The sequence below is a fragment of the Corvus cornix genome, chromosome 3 (genome assembly GCF_000738735.6).
Source record: "Corvus cornix cornix isolate S_Up_H32 chromosome 3, ASM73873v5, whole genome shotgun sequence".
NCBI classification, from domain to species: Eukaryota; Metazoa; Chordata; class Aves; order Passeriformes; family Corvidae; genus Corvus; species Corvus cornix.
The window spans coordinates 94,709,630-94,729,904 of NC_047056.1; the positions used below are offsets into that span (position 1 = coordinate 94,709,630).

At 40.3% G+C, this 20,275-nt stretch overlaps 1 protein-coding gene across 6 annotated transcripts in view; it reads right to left on the minus strand.

The window, feature by feature from the left end:
• The window catches only part of DLGAP2 (DLG associated protein 2), a 459,270-nt gene that overhangs the window by 374,777 nt on the left and 64,218 nt on the right, over window positions 1-20,275 (minus strand). For all 6 annotated transcript variants that reach the window (XM_039568661.1, XM_039568657.1, XM_039568656.1 and 3 more), the window contains exon 2: window positions 3,048-3,102. In XM_039568661.1, the coding sequence (XP_039424595.1) occupies window positions 3,048-3,102 (55 nt within the window). The remainder of the gene's footprint in view (window positions 1-3,047; window positions 3,103-20,275) is intronic.

Below are 20,275 nucleotides of genomic sequence, written 5' to 3' on the forward strand. Positions count from 1 at the left end.
TGTATATTGTATAACACAATAATGAGCACACATTGTGCCAGTGCATGCTATATGAACTTTTAACTAAGTTATGAAAATATCATTAATGGAAAGCCAAAAATAAATTAACACTTAAGAAATGAAACATCACTGTCTGTTAGCAGAGCTTAATGCCAGCAACCTACTAGCTGCATTCAGTGTTTTATTTCGAGAATTAGATTTTGTAAAGGCTTTACATGTTTGAAGATTAATCATTCTTTAACCTTTGAAACACCTAATCTCATTAAATATGTATCTTCTTCCAAAACTGCATTGCTATGGAATGGCTGAATTACACTTTTTATGCTCCTTTTTGAAACTCTTTGCAGGATATATTTTTATAGTTAAGTTATAAGCACTGAGAATAACAGTTCATGGTGGAAGTACTAACACACCATCACCACCGAAAGGAGATCATTGCTCCCATGTACCTATCTTTCCATGCATAGCTTTTTTCTCCAGTTTACAAATACAGAATACCAATACTGACAAAGTGCGGTCACTTCAAACTCCTACACAGTGTAGGAAGGGACAGTGAGACGTGCAGTTTTCTGGAGTACAGGCAATCCAGGGACATATTTCTTCTCAGGCTACTTGCATATATTCCCCAAGAATCAAACTGAGGTCTGAAGGGCAGCTAGACAAAAGGATGGCCTGGCAGCACTGGCCCCACCATTCCCAAGGGCTTATTTCTTTCCCTGAAGTGCAGCTCCAGTGCTGATAGCGTGGAAGAGGCTGGTCATGGGGGACTCTTGAATGAGGAGCCCAAGAACACCAAGCTGCCGACGCTTGAACTGTTGAACAGCTGTAGGTTAAGAAACTGCTACTGCCTCTCTCCTTTTCACTCATCCTTACTCCCTTCAGCATCTTGTTTTTCCCTAATGGTTTTGTGAGCCTCATTATATGGTTCTTCCCCTCTCTCTTCTCCCATCCCTCCACCTAGTCCATTTCTCCTTATCATTCTGTATTTATTAGGAACAACACCCAAGCCTATACATTGCTCAGTTCCTCCAAATGTCAACAGCTGAACGCAAACAGACTTACAGCTCACAATCAGGTAATTCTTCTGGGCTCATTTACTGAGAATGGGGCTGGACAAGATTATGTATGATGTATACATTTGAATGCAAATAGCACATTCCACATTTACACAAATTTACTGAATTTCTTCTTTTTAGTTTGGACTAGTTGATTTAGACATAAGGTCTGACAAGGCAAAGTTTCATTTAATTTTAACAGATGCAATTAATCAAACTGTAATTCAGTCATTCTTTTGCTCCAGAAAGGAGGTGAAAAATCCCCCATGTTGTCTGAACTCTCCTTCTCCTTCTCTCTGCCAAGTGTTTAAACACTGTAAGTGGGGGAAGTGGGGGGAAATGGAACACAGATATCATTTACTTTGCACCTGCTGGCAACTCCCCACTAAGCAAGGTAAGCATAAAAAAAAGCATAAAAAAAATACTGCAACAGTCACACAGAAGCAATAGTGCAGATATTTTCACACATAAGTGTGTTTGAGTTGTACAGCAGCTGTTACATAACAAAACCTGATAGGTTTCCTCCTCAAAAAGCTTAGTTCAAAGTTTTAAAATACAAATTTTACATTAGCAAGCTCCTCCCTTGTCCAAATGAAGGCACTATTGAAGGTGCTGAGATTTTAGATAAATGGTTTTCTTGATACTGGTTGTAAAGGCATATTGTAACCTCTCCAGATAAATGGTCAGTCTTATGGCTCAGCTCCAGGCCATCACTTCATGTAACTCTGGCTTTGATATCTACATGACACACTTAGGTAAGTTGAGTTTGGTTGTCAATGGAATCTGGATCAAGTTCTTATATTAAAAATAAAAGGAAAAAAATAACCATCACAGGATGTTAGCAAAGGAGCACATAGACTGGGGTGAGGTCATTATATCAAGCCCAATTTTCAGTAAATCTTGAAATTATTATGAAGGCCAAAGTCTGGCTGCAATTTGTTCACTAATTACAAACTTTGAAATTCTTGCTGCAAGGGGTGTGTTATTAACTATCTTACTAGAGCATTTCTATCATGTTCACAGTCTAAAATGGAAATCAGATTTTAAATTTCATTTGAACATTGGCAGGTAACCACAAATCCAACTACAGTTCAACACAGTTGTCAAGTTCTCTCTGTAATTACCCTTAGTGCAAACTGTGCCTGAAATACAGGTAATAGCATGCCAAGGAGCAAACTGGTTTATTTTAATGGTACCTACTGGGGGAAAGGGGGATGCAGATTTAAGAGATGCAAGCAATCACATATATTCTATTAAGAAGCTATAGAAAAAAATCTGTATTTTTCCTCCTACTTCTCTGAAATTAGTCTGTCAAATCATACCCAGAGTTGCATATACAGTCACTTTCACTCAATTTATAGTATTTTTGTAGGATTTTAAAACTTATTTTAAACTAAATTGTTTTTTTCTGTAATAAAAGAATGTAAAATTAAATCATGTCTGTCTCCTCTTCCAATATCATTCTCATCAATGTATTTGTTCTTTCACAAACACATTACTTTAAGTTTCCTCCTGCACAACAATAAGGTAGTGTTGTGCTACTGCTTCTGTCTACTCCTTTAGTCTACTTCTTTACTCTGAAAAATAAGCGTAGGCCAAGCATTTATCCGCAGTCAGAGCTTTGTGTGACTTAATGCTTAGTACTTTTGGGAATCACCAGGACCAGACTGCAGACTTAAAAAACCCCTTTTCTTGACAAAGTTTGTAACTTTATAATTAACAACATAGTAATGCTTCAGAAGTTCATACAAATAACTTTACAAGCAAGACCTGAGAGCAGCCTCTACAATGTGACACCTCCAGAATGTTAACAGAATACATAAAATCTTTACATGAAAGCAGGTAATTTAAACAAAACATCCACGTTAGCACTCCCTATAAGATCATTTCAATGACCATAAATAGCAAACAAGACTTCTCTATATAATCCAATTTGTGTTTGTGTTTCTCCAAATCATATCACAATGTTAACTCATTAAGAAAAAAGTTTACCTGTGTTCCTGTCAGGTAAAATACAGCAATGCTTCTGCAGTATGCCAGGCAGAACCTGCGTCAACAAAGAAACAAAGAAAGGTGTTAATGGATATATATATATTTTATCATATGAAGAAGAGCCAGAGATTTCTGGAATGCTGCATTTGCTGCATCTGATCAAGCCTTGCGCTCTCAAACTGAATCCAGATTTACTATCATGTGATTTAAATGTGAATCCTGTTCATTAGGAACTGCAAACAGAGAAGAATCTTACAAACTTAGCTGCTTACTACCTGCCTGTAAAGTAAGTTTCACCTTCTCCCATTGATTACAATATCAAAAGTTGACTAAAAGGACCTAAGACCATAATCAAATATGCTCATCTTAGAAAGATAGTATGTTATCAGTCAGTGATGCTGCTGTCCCTGATTTCACATGTGGCTCTGGGGTTATGGCATCCAGCTTGTTGTAAATCACTCAGGTCCAAGTTCTGAAGCACAGCATTTTCCCCTCCACACAGCCTGTTCCAGTGGATACCACAAAACTCCAGGAGCTTGAGTGGGAAACTCAAGGGAATGGGGACAGAGGAGATCCCAATTTTGTGGTTCACCACATCCACCATGGTGCAATGCTTCTGGCAGCCAGTGAGAAATGCTGCAGAAGCTCACCACCACCATTGGCCCTTTCCTGCAGGCAGGACCTCATCCTTCTTCACAGATTTACATATTGAATTCACCGACTGTGGTGCAGACAACCAGCTTTGGGACACCTACTAGCAACAACCTGTACTTAAAGCAACTAATACTTCATTTTAATCTGACTTTTAAATCTAGAATTTGCACCCTGGACAATGATACCAGCATCAGTAGAAAACCGTAGCTTAAAGTTTTTGACTGGTACAGAAAAAAAAAGCCCAAAAAATGGCCTTTCTGTTGCTGCTTCTGAGAAAAAAAACAATTAAAAATCATGCTCTAAGATGCCTTCTTCAAATTTACCCTTGAAGGTCAACATGCACCCTTTAAAGTCCTAAACTTAAAAGAAAAAACCCAGTTAGTTTCTATAAACAGCAGGCCAGCACCACCACTGTCAGGAAATCCTGGGCTTCCAAACTCTAAGAAGACCCCAAGCACCATCACAGCTGGCATTAAGTTCTGAAAATCCAGGAAGTGAAATATTTTAGGGAATAGAGACATTTTTATTTTTCCCAAAGACTGCTATTGCTGTTTGGCCAAGATTAATAGCCAGGGCTGAGACTGCTCAGACCCAGACACGCGCAGCCCCTACAGCAGCCCGGCACATCCCCACTCCTCCCCGCGGGGCTTTTCCAATACTCGCTTTCAGTATGCCCAGGACAAGGAACACCTCAGTTTATGTGTCCTCCAGCATGATAAATTAAAGTCCTAAGAACCTTGCTGCACCATGCTTCCTCCTGAATGCACACATGCAGAGGCAGGGCCATTGCAAAACACTGCATTTATTGCTATTACTACTTCACAAGTCAGTCTGTGGCCAGAAAGCCTCCCTGAACAAAAAGCAATGGGTACAACTGACAGGGATGAGAACCGTCTCCCCATCCAACTCATCTAAATTTCACACAAGGCAGAGCATTTAAATGTAAGCTCTTACAAAAGTAATTCACTTGTTTTAGCATTAGTCTACAGCTAAGCTTGTGGATAAAAAGCAAAAAAAAAATCAGCTTGCCTTACCCCATTTCATAGGCAGTAGGCAGCTTGTATTTTGGGAAGAATCAATAGCACAAATAACTGTTTTCTGAAAAACCACACTCACCATTCTACAGTGTTTCTCACAGTTTAGAATTTTAAAAAATCCAATAATTCTTGGAAGTACAATGTCATATGTACAAACGATAGCATTTTCCTTATGGCCATGGATATAAATAACAGCAGTCTTACAGGCATCGAAAGCATAAAAATTAGAAGCAGAGAACAAAGAAATCCTAAAATGAGCAGAGACAGTCTTTCAAAGCAGTGTAACACAAAGACTGAATTTTAAAAACATACCGTCTTACTCAGACATAAAGTAACATTTAGTTCCACAGGAATCTGTCACATTTTCTTCCCCACATTCACAAACAATGAAGAAGCATTATGAATTTATTATGAGCTCACAGTTAATCAAATTAAAACTGAAATTAAAAGGAGACAAAAAAAAAAAAGCAGGTCTGAAGTAGTAAGACAACTTCAATGGGGGAAAAAAAAAAAGTTTACCCTTCCTGGATATAGATAAGAGAACAGACATATGAAAAAACACAAAAAACATTTGTTTGTCCATTTCCTTCACTCTCTTAAGTGTTAAGTAGGCAAACAGTATGGCAAACTCTTAGACAATGCTTCCTGCTCTCCAGCCCTTTAACATGTTTACCCTGCACAAAGCCAGTTTCTGGCTGGTAGGAGTTTGATATCAACCTCCCACTTACTTATCTACAGTATACAGATTTTTTACACTGTACCCATCTCCATGGTATCCAAGAGCCTTTTCACACTGCTCTCCTCCCACTTTCTCCCCACTTTGTTTCTCTCCTCCCTAGGGAAACTGACAGGAGAATTCCTCAGCAAAACTGTCACCTTTCCCTCTACAAGCCTCTGCTTTCCCCTGCTGCTTTCCTTTCATTCATTTGCATGCTGTAATACCCAGTTTATTGCTTAAAATGCCCTATCAGTCTCAAAGATTTTTCTCTGATTTTACAGAAAATCCTTAGATTATTTTTTTTCCCTTTGGTTGTTTGAAATTTACCTACACAGGTAATTTGAGGGAGAATCTTTACCCAAAGCAGACTTGGAGTGGTTTCTGCTGTAGAAATGAAAATATGTGGGCAACTGGAGGGATTTACACACTGGGGAGAGAAAAAAAGGCAAAAGAGAAACAGGTTTCAATGATGTTAACTGATGATTTAACCTTCAGTTGTTTTATAAGCTCCCAGCTGGGAGTTAAGGCAATGCAATACTAAATTAAAAACAGACTCATAGATGCAGACACAGTATAAATAATACAGCAGGTGGTATGTTCTTAACATCAAGGTGTTTCCCTAGCAGTAGGCAAATTAACTTTGGTCAACAGTATACAGCTAGACAGTCACATGTAGCAGGAACAGAGTCTTTGCTTATGATACCAAGCTGGAAGTATCCTCAAATTCAGTGAAAAATACTAATTGTTGTGATTGGATATTGATTTGATCCTATTTACATCTGTTTTCATTATAGGTTGCTGTGCTTAGAGATAATAAATGTATAGCTATCATAATCAGTGTTCAGATTTTAACCTGTAGCTATACATAATATATGTATTTAGAAAGCTCCTCAGAGCAGCACAGGGTACTTACATAGCTGGTTTTAGTTTAATAAAGATCATACTTTTATAGTTTTGCTTGGAAACTTTCCTTCAATTTCTTTAAAATAAGAGAGATAAGACCTTTGAGTTCAGTACACCTTTCTTTTTTTTTAGTGATATAATAAGAACTAGAATTAATTCATAAAAAAACAAGTTAAGTTTAGAAAGTACTAACTTCAAACCCTCTAAAAAAATCCCCACTTTACAGAGAAGCAGAAATGTGAAGCAAAATAATTCTCGTGTGCAAAAAGGCCTCTGTGAAATGAATATCTACGCACTTAAAAGGATCTGCTGCATGAAGATGCTCAGGCCTTTCTATGGTACTGAATGATAAAAATGTTTTGCTTTCTACTCCACTTATAATTGGACTGCTAAAATAGCCATAGCAAAGTGAGCTAGATGCTATTTTTCCTTCTCCATTTACATTTTTTTCTGCTAAAAAGTAAGTCAATTGAAAATGAATGTTTCACAGGTCCAAATCTACAGAACACCCAACTCAGGAGCTCAAGTGCTTGATAAGTGAAATATAAGGCAGAAGTTAACAAGGATTTATACTGTGATTTGCAACTTCCCAGAAGGAAAGAAGCTCAACTTGACTTTCAGGTCCAAGATGAGACAATATTTTTCTGCTTTTTACATCCTAGAAATCAAGTGAACCCAAAGACTGGAAAGTCAGAACGTGCCCTTTCAGGGATGCCAGCCTCACAGGTCCTGTTTGTGGCCCTTGTGGTCATGTTCAGCCATTTCCAAGGAATGCCTCTGGGAGCGCCCCCTATGCTCCAAACCTCCCTCCCCAGAAAACTAATACAACTAGCATGTGAGGCATTTTGATTGCAAGAATATGGTAACATTCAGGGAGAAAATGTGTCAAAAACATACTGGGAAAATCCACATCAATTTATAAAATTTCAGAGAAAAGAGATTTCAGAATTTGAGCTTTACTTATACAGTGATGGTTGCAAAGAAATGGTGTGTGGGCAGAGTCAGCCACCAAGGGCACCTTGCATCTTCTATTGAAGCAGTACAGTACTGGAGACAATCCAGGTTAGATATTTGAGTGTGGTCCAGTGAGTGCCTGTCTTTTTGTCTTTCAAATGTTGCATCACTTCTTTGGAAAAGATAGGCACTTCCTAGACTTTGCTACCTGCACTGCTCTGTGCTAAACACTGCTGCCTTCCTACCATCCCCACAAGCCTCATGGAATGAATTTTGACTGTTTTCACTCTAAGGATCATATACATTCTCTCTCTGTACTTACTTTTCCTTACATTTGTCTCAGGGCTTTTGCTTTAGGAAAAATTTCTTTGTCAGCTACTACAGAAAGGTTTTGGAATAATGTTTGTAACTAGATCTTAAACCACTGGAAATTCTGTGCTCATGCTCCTCTGAATGTCTTTTGTTGCCTCTTGTGTTTAACTGGGGTATATTACATTTTTGTTTTCATTTGTATTATTGTTTCTGTCTATTTTGGGCTTCATACTTGAGGATTTTAGATTTCTCTGTCCCACTGGCACTGCTGAAGGAGAAGGACCCTCTCTGGAACCTACTCACTGATGCTTCTTAAGCAGAAAAGAAGCATTTGGGATTTGGCTGCTCACAGCAGCCACTCATGTGGGAGGTCTGTAAAGGTATCTGACTTCAGATAGGGTGTTAAAAGTAGGCAAGGTTTCCTGTTCACAAGCTGTTGGGTGGTACAAACCATCATAAATCAAAGGCTTATCACTACAGCATTACCATAATTCTTTCAGAGCACACAGGCTCATGCAGGACAAGGGGGAATGGTTTTAAACTAAAAGTGGAGAGATTTAGGTTAGATATTAGGAAGAAATTCTTTACTCAGAGGGTGACGAGGCAGTGGAACAGGTTGCCCAGACAGGTTGTGGATGCTCCTTCCCTGAAAGTGTGCAAGGTCAGGTTGGATGGGGCTTTGACCCCCAACCGACTCTAGTGGAAGCTGTCCCTGCCTATGGCAAGGGGGTTGGAGCCAGATGATCTTTAAGGTCCCTTCTAACCCAAGTTATTCTACAATTCTATGATGATTCTATGCAACCAGGTGGTGAAGTGCTGCATCAAGGCTGCTTGCCTTCAGCTTTCTAACAATATGCTGTTGGTTCAACCTACCAAAGCCAAATCTGAACTTCATACCACTCCCACAAGCATAATTATATTTGGTTAAGCTTTTTAAGGGGTATCTAGGGAGTGTATCAACAAATACCAGTTATCATTTCCGTTCCTGGAAGAACTAAAAAGATAACCTCATTACCAGTGTGTCTCTTCTGTGTCTCACTTGAAGCTGTTATTGATACAACCTACACCAGCATCAGCAACAGTTCCAAGTTACTCCTAAAATCAGTCCTTGAAACATGTAGCGCTGGCAGAAGAGTGGATCAGGACCAGCAGCACCTGTCCTCCCAGGGCTTACGCCAAAACTGTATGTGTTCTCTGTCAGAGCAACACAGACCCCACTTGCAATGGCAAAGCTGGCCCAAGTAGAACATATTAAGACTTGATATATTTTTTGTCTGTCTGGTACTGCTGAAAATAGTAGAGATTTTGCAAGACCTTTCAATCACTCCCTGTGAGCTGTCAGTTCCTCTGCCCTCCCAAGGAAACAACCTTTCCTCTTAGCTCCTGATGAGACGCACCCTGCTGCAAAGGCAGCCTGTGCCAAAATGTTTCCCACACACAGCGGTGCGAGTGAGAAGCCTGTCTTGTCAGTTTATTTCATTGTATTCTGATGAGATGGCCCAGACTTGTCCAATTATGTTTTCTCAAGATTTTACTAGATTACTATTGTCCAATATCCAATTTCACATACATGCTGATGAACATCCAATATCCAATTTCACATATACACTGATGTTTTAATTCCTTTTTCCAAAAGCTAATTTAATATCGAAACAGAACTTGCTAATGATTCATCTGCTTTGTGGGGTTTTTAGTAAAAGTATTTTCTTTTATCATCCTCTGCCATAGCCACCATTCCCAATTAGTTATCAAGAACACAAATAAAACATGATGATTTTGTGGAAAGGAGAAGTTACAATGAAAGTAAATAAATCATGTTTGCCATATATCAAACACTTTGTCATTGTATCAATGTATTTATCATCACACACCATATCACATTTAAAGACATATATTGTGTCCTTTTGATTTCGAATAAAAGGAAATGTTAAAGAAGATGAATTTCAAAAATATTCTGAAAATATTACAATATCCATACTAATATGTGTTCTTTCAGACTGTATTACATCTCAAAAAATGCAACATCTCCACAACCCTGTCTGTGATTAAAGGAAGTACTGACAGCAACAACAGAAGCAACATTTCCTTAGCAGAGTTTTCAACAAAAGGTGACAGACACTTAAGTAATGAGGAAATCATTGACTGCATTATCTACTTTTTATATCTCAGTCAAAACTAAATAAGAGAAAATAACTCCACAATAGAGGGTTTAGTGCTACAATAACCCTGGATAACATAGCTTATCTCCTTGTGCTGTGACTGGCTTCATTACTCCTTCTATCCAGCCATCATGACAAGTTAAGCTGAAACACAGGTTTGATAATTTTTTGATGACCCAGGAAAGAAAACATGATAACCATTACAATTAGTTCATGCTAATGCAGATTCATGCTAATGTTACTCTGAAAAGTGTAACACATTAGCAGGAATCTGCATTAGCATGAACTAATTATAATTGCCTTACAATTAACACATACTTATAAACATGAAACTTTCAAAAGTTATCATCTAAAGCATAACCCATGCCGCTTTCATAAGGCTATAATATACAGACTAAATAGAGCAACTAGCCAAGCCCAAGGGGAAAAAAGACCTATGTAGACTGGAATTAGCTCTGAAGTGATTCAAAATAATACCTTAAGACATTAATACTTACTTAATAGTAGGAAAATAAGTGGTGGTACTGGCAACAGCCACAAATCCTATTTATTTCTAACTTTCTCTTCAGTATTTAGACACTTGGAGAATAATATATCAGCAAGAGCAAAAAACTCTTTTATATATTTCATTTGTCAGAAATTTACACTCTTGACTGACAGAACAAGGCTTTGCTGTAGTGATACATACACTTGTGACCTCTGGGTCCAATTATAGTAATTGGCAGCACTTACAAGAGATTCCACAAATTATTTAGGATGCCTCAAACTAAACACAGCATGATAAATACAGGTGCATTTGGAACTCTTCACTCTAACTGCACCATTGCACCATTGCACCACTGTCCAAAACTATGCCTTCAAAAATATGGAACAAGGAACGTCAAAGTTCTCTGAAGCTGAGAAATGATGATGCTCTCAAAGTGCTCTGAATCTGAGAGATGATGATGTTGTCCTTCCCAGACTAATACTGCTGGGAGGAAGAGGCTAAGACTTTTCTGCTGATGTTTTAATTCCTTTTTCCAAAAGCAAATGAATAGGAGGATAAACTTCAGGACAAAACCAATTGCATTTTCAACTTTCTTTCACATGACGCATTCCTAAGTATCTCATCATCTGATTGACAGCACACTGACCATGAACCAGCAGCGTGCCCACATGGCCAAGAGGGCCAATGGCATCCTGGCTTGTATCAGGAATAGTATGGCCAGTAGGACTGACCATTCTGCCCCTGTTGTCAGCACTGGTTAGGCCATACCTTGAGTACTGTGTCCAGTTCTAGGCCTCCAATTTAGTAAGGATGTTTAGGTGCTGAAGCATGTCCAGAGAAGGGCAATAAGGCTGATGAAAAACCTGGAGCACAGGCACTCTGAGGAGTGGATGAGGGAGCTGGGGTTGCTTAGCCTGGAGGAGGCTCAGGGGAGACCTTACAATTCTCTACAGCTGCCTGAAAGGATGTTGTAGCCAGGTGAGGGTCGGTCTCTTCTCCCATGCAGACAGTGACAGAACAAGAGGGCGTTGTCTTAAGCTGCACCATGGGAAGTTTAGGTTGGACATTAGGAAGAAGTTCTTCATAGAAAGGGTGATTGGGCATTGGAATGGGATGCCCAGGGAGATGGTGGAGTCACCATCCTTGGAGGTGTTTAAGAAAAGACTGGATGTGGCACTCAGTGCCATGGTCTAGTTGACCAAGTAGCATTAGATCATAGGTCGAACCTGGTGATCTCAAAGGTCTTTTCCAACCTAGCTGAGTCTGTGGTTCTGTGATCAGATATACAGTCATTGCACATTTAACAACCAACATAAACAAATTCACTTTTGTGCAATTGTATCCAAGAAACAAGTTTTGGTGTTAAACAGAAATCACAAACATTTCTTATATCTCTTACCACCATGAACAGCAGTGGCATTCCCTATCTAATGGCAATAGCCTAGATGCCAGATATCCTGTCTCTGGAGTAATAGGATCATGTGGATCATGGGCACAGAAATAATTGTGGCAGATCACTAATAGTCCAAAGGTCAGTCACAACTTTCCACAGAGACTCTGCAGAGGTAAGAACCCAAGCTTCATCTTGTGCTGAAGAAGGGATGGCCAGACCAGCTGTCTCAGGAGTTTGCTGCTTGCCTGGAGCCCAGGTCCTGCATGTCCTACAGCACTTGCAGATGTTCACCCAGCCCCTACATTATACTCCTGAGCTGCACATCCAGGACGATTAAGGAAGGGAACACTTCAGTTAACTGGGTATAGCAAATCCATGAGGCTGGACAGAATACATCCAAGAGGTCCAAGGGTGATGACTGTGAGTCCTCTGTCAGTTTTTGGAAGGCGGTCACCTTCTCAGGACAAGAAGTAGGGGGATCCTGAGAAAGAGAAGAAAAGGCTAAAGACATCCCAGAGATTTATTTTCTTGTGGAACCGTCGTCCTTGAAGATTTTCAAAACTCACATGAAAAAGCCCAGAGAAATCTGCTCTAACTTTGAAAGTAGCCTGCGCTGAGCAGAGGCTTGGACTTGATGGTCTCTAGAAGTATCTTCCTGTTGCGGTGAACCATGACCAACCCCAGGGCCAGCCGGATCAAGTGGACCAAAAGGTCCATTGGTTTGATGTTTCCACAGCCCAAAAGCCTTGAGCATTCAAAAGGCTGTGAAAAATATATAAATCCATGCCTTACCATTGACCTCAGACCTCCCCTCCCCTTATTTCTCATATTAGGTTATCTTTCCAGAGAGTTCTATGTATTTCGATAGTTAATTGGCCGTTGTTACTCCTCCCTGCCTACCCCTTCTTCCATTAGCTGTGATTCCTTCTCCCTGCCTTGGTAACACCCCCTGGCTGACGTTCCATTGGTTACTGTGTGTTTTCCACACTCTTATGGTGGCGGTACAAGACTTCCTGCAAGGCACTTTGCTTCGCCTTTCTCTGGGGATTTTTCCTCTCCAATAAACCCTCTTCCCCCACAAAGGAGTCCCTCTGCTTCTTTCCTACCTCCTTTGCACACCCCCGCCATCAATGGGTAAGGCAAACCCAAGCAGGTGCTTCACCTGCCCTCCCATGCCGCGATCAGTTTTTGTTCTCCCCCGCTCGGAGCGGGCAGAAGATTGCCCAGTGCTCAGGACAGCATTCTAGCTGGCATGGCACAGTGGCATCTTCCAACCTAAGTTATTCCACAGTTTTAATATATTAGATTTAATGTACTGATACAGTCAAATATCACACTAAAATATAAGATTAAAATGGATCAGTTCCTCTATCCTCCTTCAAATATAGTTTTAATTGACATATGTAATTCCTATTTGTACTAATGAATCTTAAATTTTAATAGTTAGTACATTTATATCCACCTGCAAATCCCAAAATCCTTATAGAAGCATAGTAGCTTCAGAAGGCAGCTAAAGACAGGTATTTCCTCAGAAGTTACTAGTCATCCCAGGGCTAGAATTGTTTAACTCATGGGAGAGTAAGGTGTGAAGAGTTATTCGGCCCAAGAAGTTGCTAACGAAATCTTAACTGAGCTGCTATGATTTATCTTTAAGCATCTGTATTGGGTCTGACTGAGGTAAAGTTCATGGCCCTCACAGTGCTGTGCTTTGCCTTAGTAGCTGGAAGGGTGTTGATAACAGACCAGCGTTTTCGCTACTGCACTCTGACATTCCTTCCCCCATCAAAGGGATTGGAGTGGGCAAGATCCTGGGAGAGCTGACCCAAATTAGCCAGAGGGATATTCCATACCATATGATGTCAGCTCAGATATGAAAGCTAACGGAGAGAGGAAGAAGATGGGGCATTTGTGATTCTTCAAAGTTTGCCTCCTGGAGGAACCATTACATGTGCTGAAGCCCTGCTTCCCAGGAAGTGTCTGAACATCGGTCACTGATGGGGAGTAGAGATTAACTTTTCCCTTCACTTATGTGCATGCAGACTCTTGCTCATTTCTTTCTTTCACTGTAATAAAATTGTCTTATCTCACCTGCTGGTTGTTCTCCATCTTATTCTCTCCCCTGTCCCATTGGGAAAGGGAGTGATAGTGCAGCTTAGTGGGCACCTTGCACCCAGCCAAGGTCAACCTGCTACAGCATCTCATCAAATTTTGAGGAAATACAAATTCTAGAGCTTGTTTATATATATATTGGAGCAGAACAAACATCTTCATTTTCACTCTCTAAAATACAAAACAAAGTAACAACAGCTCCATTTTTCCCCCTGCACTAGTCTGTTAAAATACAAAGGATGTATGGGCAGGCCTTGCAATGCCTAGACTGCAAAGTCTCCTAGTTGGAGAGGACGGTACTACAGTGGTAGGAATAAATGCTCCTCAGGGAAAAGGACACCTTGGTATTACTCTTGTTACTATGATACCCTGAGGGTACACACCAAAAAGGTGCAGGTAAAAGTCAGTATAGAGCAAGGCTACAGGAAATCACAGCAAATGCTTTCAGGCTGGGGAATTTTAAGCCCTTTAGCAGATAGGTCCTGGCTACCTCTCCGCACTTGTCACTCATCTGACCGACTGTCAGCATGCACACACGCTATGCACTGCAGATACCATTGCCACTGTCCCTGACACAGATTTCTCTTCTTTTATTTCTCCTGAGTAGAAGTCATAGTCCTCCTTATGGGTCAGCTTGGATCCTACATGTCTACCTGCTCTTTCCACAGGGCTGGCTCCCTGCCAGGCAGAGCTCAGCTGGGCTGAAACAGCACACTTACATGGAGGAAAAAAACCCCTCCTCTCTCAGGAACAGTCTCCAGTGAGCACACCAAAACCAGTGCTGGAGAAATGGAAGTGCCCCACCATCAGGGAGAGGGATGGACCTGATGGCACCAACCTGCACCATGCCCCTGGTACCTCACTGGGCAGCACTTGACTCCTCAAAGGTTTTGGTAGGGATGTGGGATGCTTCCTTGCTTCTGTCTCACTCACACAGCACTAACATAGCCAGCCATGTCTTGGGCCCTCGCAGGTTTTAGTCCAGGAGAGTATTGTGGAATATGTTTTTATTGCAGCTTGTTGCAAGAAATATTTTTAATGCACAATGTCAAAAAAATATGTGGTTCAAAAGCACAGATATTGAGATAATAATAATATATGTAGGGTAAATTCCAAGGAGTAACAAGTGGTATTTCTCCTTGCTGCTCCGGAATTGTATTTAAGATTTACATGTGAAGCATGTGGATTTTAAATATTTTGATGCCTGTACTTGCACTGCAGAAGCAAATCCATTAAACATGTAAAATATAGTAATAGTCCTTCTGTGCATCTTTGTTAGAAAGAAACTAATCTTCATTAAAAATTAAGGTTCATGGTTTTGTGTTAGGACTTGGCAATAAAACTCTCCCAATGGCCTGCTTTATTCTACTGTATAGGAGAGACATATATACAAAGAAATTCCATTCAAAAGTTATTAACAAGGTGAGAAAGGATGTTTTAAGTATAAAAGTTACCACAACAAAAATAAAAAAGGAAACATCCTAACTGTTTAGCTGCATTTATGGTGCTGGTGTCACAGATCTTTCCTACTGTGAACTCGTACCAGAAGTTGTGAATCATTACTTCAACTATCCAGGAAGTTACCTAATGGTTTATAATTGATTAGTAGTTTAGCTATGACATACAGTTGCTTTTAGAAACTATTTGATAAATCAAGTCTCAAATTTATTAGCAGCTAAAAATAGACATCACCTTTATAAGTGGGGGAAACTGTAGTCTCCACTGTGTAAATATTATTTGGTATTACACATCAAATGAGGCTTTTATACATTTGTCACTTTAGAGAAGCTGAGACTCTAGACATAAGTAGCACTCTATCATTGATGGGAGAACCACTGAGATGAATCACATATCTGATATTTCATCTAGGCATTTTCCCTGCCCAGGTGAAAGTTGCCCTGAAAACTGGGAACCAGGCATAACTTTTCCAACAGCTGCTTTGTTGTTCTATGTAAGTCAAGTCCATTTAGTCACCTTTTGGCCCAACACACAAACTGAAGCAGCAGCACATTACAGAATCCATGCATACACAGAACTGGGACATTTCATTTCTGATGGACAGCTGCAAGTGGCAGCAGAAAAACAGAGAAGGATGGATTATTTTTAGGAATCCTTATTGCATAGATTTAGGCCATACAATTCTTTCATGCAAACAGAACAAACAGAAAAGGATGCCTGTGGCTCATTCATGCCCTTGGTAATGTCTGATAGCACAGGGGGATATAGATTTCAGAACACAAAGCGACTACCCACACCTCCTTCCCCAATGAGCAGGCATTCTTATGGAAATAATAGCTTTCTCTTTAAGAGAGAAATATTACCCATGTTTCATTCAATGTTGAACAACAGGATAGTTTATTGCAAACCCCAGTCATCTGGAGAGATTTTGCTGAAGGTGGGATAAAACAAGGATAAGTCTCAGTAAGCAGGTTATAATTTTTTCAGTACCAGTTAAACAGTTATGCTTCTGGTGGGGATTTTTAAGGAAGGAGATCATCATTTGTGCAGTCAGTTTTTGAGAATACAAAATTGTAAGAGTGGTAGGGCAGTTGTAATCTGTGAGCTGATGATACCACACTGTTAAAACTTCAATAGCTTCAATACATTGCTCTAATCCTTGGTCAGTTTAGTATGTACATACCACTGGGCGACCCAAAGATGCACACAGAGAAAGGGTATTTTTGATGCCTATTAAGGTGGAAAGATGATGAAAAACATGCACAAATATGCCTATGCTTATGCAGTGGATGCTCCTCCAGTGCAGTGTGAGGAGTCAGGGGAGCCTGCGGAATCCCCAGGAGTGTTATAAAGCTGGCAGACATAAAATATCTGATACATTCTTGGGGATAGTCTTAAACTGAGCACTAGAGATGACAGTGCTGTCTCACCTCTCAAGAGACAGGCAACAGAGGCACAGCTTATCTACAATACAGGAGATTGAGCTGCAAGTCAAATATCTGCCAAATAGATGGGAAAATCTTATCTTTTAAAAGGCTGCCTTGAGCAGTTATTGTGAGATAACATCCATCTTCTCTGATGAAGATTTTCTTCATTTTGCACTAACGTTAGTCAGACCACAAAGAGCTCTACAATCTAGCTGTCAGAGGTCTTGGGTAAAAAAAAAAAAAAATGCTCCTGCCTCTGTGGTACCACTCATTTAAGTATTTTGTACAAAGCAGAATTACTTTCATAGAAAAATGTCCCCAATTTTAGAGCACTGGAGTGGGAAAGAACTTTGAAATTAATCAGAGGAATATTTGGATCTGTGCCAACTACATTCCAGGACAACACGCTAAGTACTCCCCTATAAAGAAATTATTAACAACTACCCTTTTCTTCAGCTCTCCATGTTTTGGGGGTTTTGTAAGGCTTGCAAGGGGCAGTGAGGCTGTACAGAGTTAGCTAGATCTCTGACCAGGACAAATTTTTTACTTTTTTTTTTAATGATGCTTCTAGAGTTTTCATTTACCATCAGAGAAATAACCACAAGAACTGGTGGAAGGGTGAGGGAACAGTGTTTAGTTGGTAGATGCATATGTGGAATGACCTTTTATGTATCTGTTTTCTTAAGTACAAGCTAAAATAAATGTAGTTTTAGGGGCTGTTTTTTCTTTCTGTCTTGACTATCCAGTTGAAAATAGATTGTTTTCAGCTTGTTTTTAATTCTTCATTTCATGTTGCTTTCAAGGAAATGTCACCTCTCAAGAACAAAAGGTTAAGTCACGCAATGCTGAACTATATAATCAGTCTGCTTGACAAGCCTAGGCTGCTGAAAATATTAAAGAATGAGCACCCGACTAGTAGACAAGTCATCCTCACTGACATTATTTCCTTTTTCAGTGTTTTAATTATTCTCATGGGTCATCCCATCTTCATACACATCAGCATTGATGTTACCTCATGACTGGTAAACACCAGCAATTTACTTTTTCCAAAACAGAATCTAGAATTTGTAATGAAATTTCCTGAGTCTGTCCCAGTTGCACTGGTGTGATGAAAGACTAAAGAGCTCTGTCACTCAGCATTTGTATTGCTTATTCTAGCCAAAATGCTATTAGAAAAAGCTACCAAAAATGTTTTGACACAGACAAGATTCCAAAGTATAAGCGGCCTGTTTATTTACACTAATGTTCTGTACAACTAATGCAATATCCCACTGAATTTCAGACTGCCTTAAATTGATGAGGTTTTGTTATTCAAACATGCAAAAAGCCATGAGGTAACTGCAGCGAATTTGCTGTTTGGAGTGCTTGGAGAAAGTGACAATTCATTTTGTGGCTCTCATTTAAACACCAAGAGAAGATACTGTGATCTGTGAACTAGAACAGAAACACTATTGTTATGTGACACAGTGTGAAAATTCATATCAATGCAAATGTGGGGGGGGAAATGTTAAATAAAAAAAACTACTACTTCAATATCTGTGGGTATTTTCCTTTGACCCATCTTTAGGAAAGGATGCTCCTTTAAATTCCATACTTATTTTTGTGGCAGGTAAGTAAATGCTTTCTACCTTTCAAAAGTGGCCTGCTATTTGCTGTCCATATTTTTTCATATTTAAAATAACGAGACCAGGAAGAATAGCAAAATTATGTACATTATCATAGAAGGCAGTATTTTCTACACTGTGTTACTGATGAAAATATGTTTGAAGACCTTCTTTGTATTCACTTGCTTAAACAAATAATTAATTCATGCTGAAGCCTATTCAAATGCATGGATATGACATGGTGTAGTGGTTTGGTCCAAAATACTCATTACTGTTTATCTTCTGTGAGATAAGAATTAGGAGAAATGCAAAGCAGGCACCAAACTTGAAAGAATATAAAGAAGTTTATTAACAGACCTAAAAGAGGAAAGAAAAAAAAAATTATACCACCTTCAGAACTCTCCTCCTCCCCCCACCTTCCTCCCTTCTCCCACTGCCAATGTGAAAAGACAACCCTTAAGATGTTCAGTCTGTTTACCACTGCCATAATAACCTTGTTCAGTCCATTTAGAAAGAGAAGTCTCTTCTTGCTCATGCTATGAAAACATGATCACAACGAGACAGCCGCCCACTTCCAAATATTGTTCAGTCCATTTAGGAAGAGGAGTCTCTCTGCTCGCATGTGAGTCCCTTCCCCCGACTTGCAGCTTGTTCAAGGTCACACACAGATAGCAATTGGTTTTCCCGCGTTCGAGGGTCCACTCTTGAAGTTTTTTGGGGTACAATTTTAAGGTTGAGCTGTTCAGAAACAAAAACAGAGGCCCTTCTCCTTCCCTGGGAGCAAAGGGTCTTCCTCATCTTCATCGTTAGGACTATCTCTGGGAGCATCTCCAGGGACTGAGGTTTTCTCCTTTCCCATTTGGAGCAAAAGTCCTCATCTGGTCCATCTCTCCCTGTCCAAACTTCTCATGAAATTACTGCTGCGTCAGCATCTGCCTATCTCAGTGCAGGTGCTTCTGCTCACGAGTTGAACACTCCACCCCCCATATCTTCATGAAATTACAACAGGATACTCTGATATATCATAGCTTCACAACAGAATTTCAGCTTTAAGCATCTCCTCTCTCTCTTCCCTCAGGTTTTCAGCTCTTCACAGCAATAAAAGGGTTAATCTCACCTCGGCCTTGCAGCTTTGCAGCTGGAATGTTGAATTTTTCTTATCGCAGTGGAGAGGGGGGAGAGCCGAGCCGCTCCGGCTGCCCACGGCAAGGCAGTGGGGGGGGTTCCACGGCTGGAACAGGCCCATCGGCTCCAGGATGGCCGTGGCCCGGCCCGGCCTGGCCCGAGCAGGGCCTGGCCAGGCCCGCTGGCCCCCACACAGGGCCCGCAGCCACCTGTCCCAGCGCCGGAAACGAGAGAGAGCTTGGGGGGGGGAGTTTGCCTATTCTTAAATGTGGGTCACAGAGGTGATCACAACAATGAAGATGAGGAAGACCCTTTGCTCCCAGGGAAGGAGAAGGGTCTCTGTTTTTGTTTCTGAACGGCTCAACCTTAAAATTGTACCCCAAAAAACTTCAAGAGTGGACCCTTGAATGCGGGAAAACCAATTGCTATCTGTGTGTGACCTTGAACAAGCTGCAAGTCGGGGGAAGGGACTCACACGCAGGGAGAAAGACTCCTCTTCCTAAATGGACTGAACAATATTTGGAAGTGGGCGGCTGTCTCGTTGTGATCATGTTTTCATAGCATGAGCAAGAAGAGACTTCTCTTTCTAAATGGGCTGAACAAGGTTATTATGGAAGTGATAAACAGACTGAACATCTCAAGGGTTGTCTTTTCACATTGGCAGTGGGAGAAGGGAGGAAGGTGCGGGGAGGAGAAGAGTTCTGAAGGTGTGGTATAATTTCTTTTCTGTCCTCTTTTAGGTCTGTTAATAAACTTCTTTATATTCTTTCAAGTTTGGTGCCTGCTTTGCATTTCTCCTAATTCTTATCTCACAGAAGATAAACAGTAATGAGTATTTTGGACCAAACCACTGCACTAAATTGGTGTTTCCGCCCGGTTACAAACCGA